Raw genomic sequence first — 10,103 nt, forward strand, 5'->3', positions numbered from 1 at the left:
AGTAATCAAGTTCATACATGACAACATATGGAAACGTTTTTTTTTTAACTAAAGTAATTCCATTTACTTACTTACCCCCATGATACTGCTATAGCCCCAATTCTGCACAGTACCGGCGCAGCCCCTCCCTCAAGGATTTTCCTGACAATTTTACATTTTCATTAAACACTTTAAATTCCGTCCGGCAATTATTTCGAATATAAAATGTATTCAAGACTGATAACTATCAATAATAAAACAGGCAGGTGGAGAGCAGTGGCGTAAATGCGTAATGGAGAGAGGGCGATGGGAGTCGACGCCACGTAGCTGGCACGGTGCGAAAGGGACAGTCATAGCTACAACCTGCACATATGCAGCCAAATTGGATGACGGTGTCACAAAGCGTCTCACTCAACGAGCTCCTCGCTTTCCACCGCCTGACAGGAATTTTTTCGAAAACCTCGGCGAAGGCTCGGCTGCTTCGGGTTAAATTTCATCGTTTTTTTTCACTAATTTCTGAATGTATGTCCGAATGCGGATCGATACGGATGAAGGTTCAACCGCGAGACGGCTGTGACGCCCCGGTTCTAACCACACCTCAACCGCGTCCGTAGCTCCAGCGGTTGTCGTGTTCCAGACACTTCCAGCCTGAAAGATGCCAAGGAGGAGCTATGACCAACAACTTAAATACGTACCACTACTTATAATAACAATAACTCCACTGTGTGACGTATTTTGTAGGCGTCTCAGGGGCTTGAGTTGTGGTTGTTGTGCGCTGAGCCGCCCTGTTGTGCAGGATGAAAAATGTTCTTACTCCGCACGCCAGGAACGGTATACAGGTATGCAGGGCTTCAGCAGGTGGTTTTTGGGTTTGTCTTCTGGGTAACAACCAAGCCAGGGTGCAGGAACCACGCCCGCAGGGGTTGGCTTGTGCATGCAGCACGTTGGCTCCCTGATGGCTCGGCAAAGGGGAATCTCTGGCATACTTCTTACGTCCTCCTCCTTCCTTTATTATTTTTATTATTAATATCATACCGGTGTCATGAGATATTTTAATTGATTTTAATACCAAAAGGCTCGATATCCAGCACACTTGTGCCATATAGCCAATAACTACAACCCTTCCTGAGACAGATGGCCACTGGTGGTGACCCTAACTTAGAGCAGGGTTAAGCCCGGGAAGACAACCGCCAGATTAGTCTGGTTCTCACCAATTATGCGCCTTCGGAAAAAAAAGAATGATCTCGCAACAAGCGAAGGATATAAGATGAGAGGTCATTGACAGGGACAGAAAAATAAATTGCGGGAGAGATTATGTGAAAGGAAATGGACCGGGAGTAAACAATGTCTGCCTCGGCCTGCCACAGAAGGCATTCATAGACATTACTGAGTCGAGCATATTTTCTGGAAAATAACCACTCGTATGTAGATAGGTTACACACCCCGGGTCAAGCGGCAGATGAAACGAGAATTTGCAGAACGCGTCCTGTCAAACGCTGGTGGACCGTAAGACGATTAAACGTGTGGTTTGCGACTCCAAATCTTGCCTGCAGTCCTTGACAAACAAGGGCTTACAACGAACACTCCTGGTGAGGGAAACCAGTGTCCACAGAACCTGCAGAGGGAGGATGCTCTCTGTGTGGTAAACTCGCATGCCAGTGAATTAACCAACCTTTTTTTTTTTTTTTTTTTGTCATGTTCAACCCACAAAATTTGACTGTCAAGAAAAAAAAACGACATGCTTCACTCCATTAGCGAAAAGAAATCTTCTTAGCGCGGCCTGATCTGTGGATGTGGCATCAGGCCTGGAAGAGGCCGAGTCCAACGCCACTTCTCTGTCTGCAAATATCTATCTGTGGTAGAGTGCTTGAATATACTGTGCAGCGTGTGGAAAAAAAAAAAATTATATATATATATATATATATATATACATATATGTATATATACTGTATATCCACTATGTATACACACACACACACACACAGACACACACAAATATATGTACACACACATATATTTATATATAAAAAAAAAAATTCCCACAATTTTTCCCACTTTTGATGTGTTCTGTATTGTATTGCCTCCCTTTTGTGTCTCATGTATTCAGTAACATTGCCTCCCACGTTCAGAGCCAGCTCTCTTGTAAAAGAGATTCCGAATCTCAGTTAGATCAACCTGCTAAAATAAAAAGTCAAAATAGATGAAAAAAAAATAGATGTATCACTGTTCTTTTTTTATTTCTTTATTTATGTAGCCTTTCAGGTTCCGGGTCAATTCTCATTGAGATTCAGGATTAAATTCGCCTTCTGGTTACTCTTATTATTTTACTCATTATTACTTACTCATTATTATTATTATTATTATTATTATTATTATTATTATTATTATTATTATTATTATATGTCATTACTCTTATAAATTCCTATTTCACAAAATAAAATAGATGAGGGAAGCCTTCATATGAGGACCTGAACTGGATAGGGTTATGCAACATTTTGCAATGATCATCATTTTAGGAATCCATAGCCACCACAGCATTAGTAGCCTAGTGCTTCATAGAAACAGAAAAAATATATATATATTTCTGGCCAAATATATATATATATATATATATATATATACAGTATATCTATATCTATATATATATATATGTGTGTGTGTGCGTGCGTGCGTGCGGGCATGCGTGTGTGGTGTGGTTTAAGCAGCCACATCTTTCTTGGGTCTAGGATATTGGGCCCAGGATCAGTGTGGCTGTACGCCTGTTGCTCATTAGAGTAATCAGTGAGCAACAGGTAAAACCCCCATCCCCACGCACACAGGAGAGGAGCCCTTGTCTTGACATGTGGTCTATCTGCTCCGGGCTTGTTCCCTCTAGCCCCCTCTCTAGGCCAAATGCAATCAAGGGCTAAGCATTTGTGGTGCGAAGGGGGCTTTAGAAAAATAATTAAAAGGCTGGGCGGAGGCCCACTGGCCCACTCCTCCAGCGTAAATGCTCCCTGGCCCGTGCAAGACGATGATGCCTGTGCCTGGTGGTGTGCTCAGGTACCCTTGCAGGTCGTCTAGCACGCAGACCACGCTGATGGAAACGGTTTTGAATGGTCTCACATGACACTTGGGTGCCTCTCACCTCCCTTAAATGTGCCTGGAGTTGAGTGGCATTTATCATCCGGTTCCGCAGGGCACTGTTCACAATGAAGCGCTCATCAGTGTGGGATGTGGCCAAAGGACATCCCAGCTATGCCTTTCTGTGACTCTTCCAGTCTCTCTGTTGCAACCTGCCGATGACACTCTGTGACACTCTAAGCTCAGTGGCCACTTCCCTCTGAGAACATCCTGTTTGAAGCCTCACTATGGCGAGGTACTGTTGATCAATTGTTAGGTGTCGTCTTGGTCTCATGATGTCAAAACATGAACAGCATGATGAAGAGGACTGTTTAAATACCAATTCTAATTGAACCAGGAAATGTATTGGTCGATTCATGGATCAAACACCTGTTAGAGAACAGCAAGTTGTGCAAAAAGTACTGAAACATTGAACAGTTGGACATGGGCATTCAAAAGTTTAGAGAAGGTCAAATTAAGTTCACCTATAAAGGTTATAGTGCATTTCAGGTTCATCCTGAAAATTCACCCGAAAGCCGAATATCCCTAATTTTTTGTGAGTAGTGTGTGTGTGTGTGTGTGTGTGTGTGTGTGTGTGTGTGTGTGTGTGTGTGTGCGGTTTAAGCAGCCACATCTTTCTTGGGTCTAGGATATTGGGCCCAGGATCAGTGTGGCTGTATGCCTGTTGCTCATTAGAGTAATCAATGAGCAACAGGTAAAACCCCCATCCCCACACACACAGGAGAGGAGCCCTTGTCTTGACATGTTGTCCATCTGCCCCGGGCTTGTTCCCCCTAGCCCCCTCTCTACAATAAAAAAATGGTGTGTCGGAGGGCCCTGAAAACGGCACGTGTGGTCGGTGGACCATTTTATATATATTTATATATATGTATATATATATATATATATATATATATATATATATTAGTATAATGATGACACGTGTTCATTTGAAAACACTCACAATCAACTCATATTAATTAATAAATATGTGACTGGGCTGTGGGGAGACATGGGATACCTGGGGAAACACAGCAGTCAAAGTGAATCGAGAGCGCTGCGGATTTTGAGGATTTCCTTCCCCGCTGCTACCAGTTCAATCCTGTGATTGCGTGTTTACTTTGCTGTTCCTAAAATGCTCGAGGCTTGGGGGGCTTTCGGGAAATGACATTGTACGCGTGTCTGGCTGTCAACATGCACTTTCGCCTTGAGCCTTTTTTCTCCCTCCCTCCTTTTTCCACGTTTTAATTTAGTCAAATATACAAAGCCGGTCTTTGCAATCAAGGCCTAAGCATTTGTGGTGCGAAGGGGGCTTTAGAGAAATAATTAAAAGGCTGGGCGGAGGGTGGAGAGGAGGCAGCTTTGGGAGCAAAGTGAAAGTAAGTGAATGAGCAAAACAAGGTCGCTTTGAGAGAGAGAGAGAGAGAGAGAGAGAGAGAATAAAACAAACGCAAAACACAGATCAACAATGCTAGTTTTTTCAGTGATGACGATAAAATGTAAGAAAATAAGCAGAACCACTGTTTAAATGACAAAGATCAGATGCATGGCCACCCTAATCGAACAGCTTCTCTGGTGGCAAACGACCCCCGGACCACAGTTATTAATCCAGCGGGGAAAATAAGTAGCAACGGTTCTTTGGGGATGACGGTCAGAACCCGACACGTAAACATGCAGATGGGTTCGGTGGACAGGCAGCTGAGGGTGAATTTGGATGATCAGACTCCATGGAGTCTTAATCACGCAGCACACTACTTACACATCCCCATTTAATCTCCTGGACAAACTCCACACTGTAAAAATCTGCATTCTATACAGTGTGTGTATGTGTGTGTGTGTGCGTGCGTGTGTGTGTGTGTGTGTAGGACAATGAAAGCAGAATAATTGTATTTATCCCTCCAACTGTCTAGGAACAGTGGGCAGCTCCAGCTCTAGAGCCAGCGCCTTGCCCAAGGGCCTCGACAGGCGCGTCTCACCCTCAGCCCCCCGACACGCCTGTCTTTTAGGGTGGGAGGAAACAGAAACATGAACACGGCGGAGAACATGCAGACCTCAAAGCCAGAACCGTCTTTCTGGCGAGGCAGCGCTGCCCGACCCCTCCGCCGCCATCGTGTCTGCAGTTCCGCGTCGAGTTCATATTTACAAGCCCGGGCGAAGGGTAAACGGTTCCAGAAGACACGGTCACCACGGGGAGGGGGAAGAAAAAAACACGTTGCGGGGAGTTACTGATTTGTTAATGTCCAGCAGGGCCGGCCTCGGTGCAACGTGCAAGCTCATTTGCAGAACGAGTGGAGTACGGCCGGTTTATGTTGAGGGTTTGCCGAAAGGTGTTGGTTGACATGCAGCAACGCGTCTACATCCGATGACGCGTCCGGGCGGAGAACGGAGGCCAGTCTTTTATTTCGTGCACTGCCAATAAAATCGATATTTTTTGGTATCGCAGTCTCCGGCTCCAGCTTATTCTGGATCTTACGTCCTGAGTATCACCTGGTCACATATAAAGACATTGAAACAGCTCTAAATACCCTATGTTGTAAATATCAGGCAATTATTTATCATTAAACATAAAGTTGGAAATTTGTCAAATTATATATATATATATATATATATATATATATATATATATATATAATTTAATATAATTATATAATTTTCTCTTTCCCCCAACAAAATAGTATAAAAGAAAACAACTTATTCACACTTGTTGGAAATGTATGGACATACGCACCAGAGAGAGAGAGGCCTTCCTAAACATTTAAAACTGAATTGTAATCGAACGTTCTTTTCCACAGATCGTAAAAACGGCCCAAAAATGGCGTTTGAATAAAATCTCTCATAACGCTGCCACCCGGTGGCCGAAACCGTGGCATAGGATCTGTAATATCGTCCGTGATAATTATCCCTTCATGGCGGGGCAAACGTTTTCATTTACCCATGTGGGCATCATTTTAATCAAATCCATTTAAAGCTGTTCTATTGTTGCTGGGTTTGTTGTTTTTTGTAATTATCGAACACAATTTTTACAACCTCAGGGACAATCAGCAGCGTGCAGAGCAGCGAGCCGAAACACGGCGCAGGGCTGTGAAAACGACATCCCGGCGGTGCAATCGTGATGGCACAAAACGTAAAGGGAATACAAAACATTCCGAACTGAAATCAAGACGTAGGGAAAGCTCGACTTCAATATTCGAGATGCGAGATTCAAGATCGAAGAGTTGTATTTGTCACATCCATATTCAGAGGCTTTTATGGAGCATACATTATAGTTATTTTTACTACTACTACCACAACAAGTAATAATAATAATAATAATAATAATAATAATAATAATAATAATAATAATAGAGAAGAGCGGGTTGGGGATTATTTATTATTTTGTTTATGAACGAAGAAGTGACCGTGAAATATTTGAAGTTGTTGTGTTGCATGTTGTCCACTGGGTGGCGGTGTAATGCCGCATTCCCAGAAACCCCGTCATTTGACGCCGTCGGTGGCTCGGCGTCTATTTGGTGAGCTTTGTCAATTCTAACAGCACATGAGGCACGGGCTGCAACCGCGGTGCGCTTTCGATAAAGGCGATGTGTGTTTTCACGCCGCAAAAATCGAAAAAAAAAAAAACAACCAAAAAAACCTGCGATCTGCCGCCAAGCGCCGGTTCCTTCGCACATTTTCCAGCGGCGGCGGGGGGCGGGGCTCGCAACTTTCCGAGTTCCGTGTGCGACCGGAACGCCTCGGCGCTGGGGCTCGCTTCTCTCCAAGTCCCCGTGGGCTTTTCTGGAGGTCACGTGATTGTTATTTCTTTATTTCTTTATTTTCGGGACGTTGTTTACATTTTTTTGGGTTGGGGACTGAGCCGCTGTTTACGATCGCACGGTCTTCCGTGGAATGGCAGGCGGGCGGAGGGAGTTACCGCGCTGGATGGCGGCGACGGAGAAGGTGGCGCCGAGGCAGCCGGCGAGGAAGCGAGGGAAAGTGGCGAGGTCTTAAAATCGCGCCCCACAAACAAACGACCAAAACACTGACTCGGTTACCCGCGTTCGACTGCTGTTTGATACGCACACCCGACGCGATGCTCGTTCCACATCTGAAGCGATTCCACCCCGAGTGATAAATGCTGCTTTTCAGAACCGTCTACTGTATGAACGAGGCGGAGCTCGTCGAAGCCGCCGCCGCCGCCGCGTTCCGCGCCGATGGAAACCGCGGAGATGGCGCGTCCTCGCCTGGCCACGAGGTTAGTCCGCTGAGGCGTCATGTGTGTCGTTGTTCTCGCTCCCAACCGCACAAGCGTGGTCCAGTCGACTGGAGAGCGCCCAACCCCGAGGGCTGTGCCGAAATAATATGGCGTAATAATAAAAAAAAAATAATAATAATAATAAGTCAGGAAAAACATAGACGGACAGGAAGCAAGAAATATAAGCAACAACAAACGTGTCAAGTATTGCAAATATACGCCGATCAGCCACAACATTAAAACCCACTGACGGGTGAAGGGAATGACATTGTTCATCTCGCCCCCAATGGCACCTGTCGAGGGGTGGGATGTACGAGGCAGCAAGTGAACAGTCAGTGCTTGACGTTGATGTGTCGGAAGCAGGAAAAATGGTCAAGCGTAAGGATCTGTGCGACTTTGATAAAGGCCAAATTGTGATGGCTGGACGACTGGGTCAGAGCATCTGCAAAGAGCAGGTCTTGTGGGGTGTTTAACAGTATGCAGTGGTTAGTACCTACCGAAAGTGGTCCAAGGAAGGAGAACCGGCCACGGGGGCCCTCATTGATGCACATGGGGAGGGAAGTAACTGTAGCACAAATTTCTGAAAAAGTTCATGCTGGTTATGATAGAAAGGCGTCAGAACACACAGTGCATCACAGCTTTTACTGTGTATGGAGCTGTGTAGCCGCAGACCGGTCAGAGTGCCCATGCTGACCCCTGTCCACCGCCCAAAGCACCTACAATGGGCACGTGAGAGTCAGAACTGGACCATGGAGCAATGGAAGGAGGTGGCCTGGTCTGATGAATCACGTTGTGTTCTACATCATGTGGATGGCCGGGGTTAGGGTCCGATCCGATCGAGCATCTGTGGGATGTGCTGGAATAACAAGCCCGATCCATGGGGGCCCCACCTCGCAGCTTACGGGACTTAAATGATCTGCTGCCAACGTCTTGGTGCCAGATATCACAGGACACCTTCAGAGGTCTTGTGGAGTCCACGCCTCCACGGGTCAGAGCTGTTTTGGCGACACGAGGGGGAGCTACACAATATCAGTTGTTATTAGTGGTGGTTTTAATATTGTGGCTGATCGGTGTATATGTAAGTATATGAATGTGTGTGTGTGTGTGTGTGTGTGTGTGTATGTACAGTGTCCAATGGGGAATACTGTGTACAGTTGGGAAGGGGTTTTATCCACAGATGATACAATAATGTGCAATCATACAAATTATGACCGGACCAAAGTCAGAGTTTCCATTTCACAATGAATCTATGCAGAAGTCATTGTTTCAACTAATGTGCCAAACAAATACTTTTCACACGCAGGTTAAAAGAGGCAAAGCAATGGTGCACATTGAGGTGAACGAGGAGAAACTCGCCAAACCCGAGGAAACGGCAGCGCCGACAGAAATTGATGCGGGCGACTTCTCGGACCGCGATACCCGGGAGAGGACCTACGTTTCGGAGACGGACGTGGACATTGCTGACGCCGAGACTTTACCCTACCACTGTAACCCGCAGCCGCAATCTGAGGGTCACAGGTCAAGGCGGTCCCTCGATCAAAGCCCGGTTGCTGTTGAACCCGGAGCGGAGAGAACAGCGGAGCACCAGCCGCCACCAGCCACGGGGGAAGAGGACGAGGCCTTTCGGCTTGTGCGGGAAATATTCTTCACGTAACACCCGACGCCGGGCGCTCAGTAGCGCACATCAACTGTGACTGCTGTTTTAAGGCTGTGTACTGTGTGAGATGGAAACCCACATGGAGTATTCAGACCCTTTCCTTGTGCTAGGAACGCGAGGAAAGAGCATTCACATTATCGAACTGCTATTTGTATGTGGCTGTGGTGACTGAATACCAGTGGCGCTTGTGATTGCTTGAAGTTATTAAAAAATAAAACATTTACATGCAGCATATCCACAACGCCGGGCTTTTTCATGGTTGCTGGAAGGGTATGCAGGTTTTCCTTCCAACCAATAAATAACAACAACAATATCTGCATATTTCAATGATTATCAGATAGATACAAATATTCTCCATAAGGGTGAGGAATTAAACCTGGAAATCAGTGGTGTGTGGATGGAATGAAGTCCTGTATACTGTTTTCATACTGTACTGGGAGGAGGGCCAACCAAGCGTCTGAAAGGGTACAAGAGAATATCATTTTGAAGGCTGAATGCTGTGCTGGATGCATCCGATAGCGCGTGGAAAAGTACCAGGATAACATACGACGTCCGTTGACGTGTCCAATCCCACAATGCATTGTGAGGGCAAGACTCGGGTAAAATCTTCGATGCAACGTTGTCATAGCACGTTCTTTTTAGTCACGTAAATGAACGCTGTAGCGCACATATATAGCATGGCGTGCTATTTTGGATGGAGGACCAAAGAGCGCGCAGGCCTTCGTTCCAAGTGAACACCACAGTACACTAGCTGATTTCGATCATAAGTGCATGAAAGGGAGGAGCTGATCAGTGCAATCAGCCGTGTAATGATCAGTAAGGTGCGTGCATACTTTTGGCCCCTTCCATGATTTAAAGATCCAAGGTTCAAAACATAGTCAACAGGCATCTGCTTCACCCCAGCCACTCCAAGTCAAGTCCCATTTTAATGAAGCCTTTCACAACAAAATACAGTCAAAATACAATGTCTTTGCTCAACAAATCACGCTGACCTACCGCCTAGACAGTTTAATGCTAATAATACCAGGACTCAATAGAAACACTGTTAAGTAAAAACGTGATATCTTGAAGAAAAGTTCTCATTGTAATAGATGTAAGTGTCGGTTGTGTTTCCATTAAGTCAATACTAATGCT

The 10,103-nt window shown here is 45.5% G+C and overlaps 1 protein-coding gene across 1 annotated transcript; it reads left to right on the forward strand.

The window, feature by feature from the left end:
* The first annotated feature begins 6,829 nt into the window (after window positions 1–6,829).
* LOC307231666 (uncharacterized protein) lies at window positions 6,830–9,203 on the forward strand. Its single transcript, XM_080002442.1, has 3 exons — window positions 6,830–7,061; window positions 7,207–7,312; window positions 8,616–9,203. Exons 1-3 carry the CDS (start codon window positions 6,967–6,969, stop codon window positions 8,964–8,966), a joined length of 552 nt encoding a protein of 183 aa, XP_079858568.1. The 5' UTR covers window positions 6,830–6,966; the 3' UTR covers window positions 8,967–9,203.
* The last annotated feature ends 900 nt before the right edge of the window (window positions 9,204–10,103 follow it).

The sequence above is a fragment of the Zeus faber genome (assembly GCF_960531495.2).
Source record: "Zeus faber genome assembly, chromosome: 6".
In the NCBI taxonomy this organism is placed as follows: Eukaryota; Metazoa; Chordata; class Actinopteri; order Zeiformes; family Zeidae; genus Zeus; species Zeus faber.

Excerpts from the sequence above, each read along its gene's own strand:
- LOC307231666 (XM_080002442.1), top strand. The coding sequence starts at position 6,967 with ATGGCAGGCGGGCGGAGGGAGTTACCGCGCTGGATGGCGGCGACGGAG. Across the intron at positions 7,062-7,206 it reads AAGCGAGGGAAAGTGGCGAG|AACCGTCTACTGTATGAACG; the intron begins GTCTTAAAATCG and ends GCTGCTTTTCAG. Across the intron at positions 7,313-8,615 it reads CGTCCTCGCCTGGCCACGAG|GTTAAAAGAGGCAAAGCAAT; the intron begins GTTAGTCCGCTG and ends TTTCACACGCAG.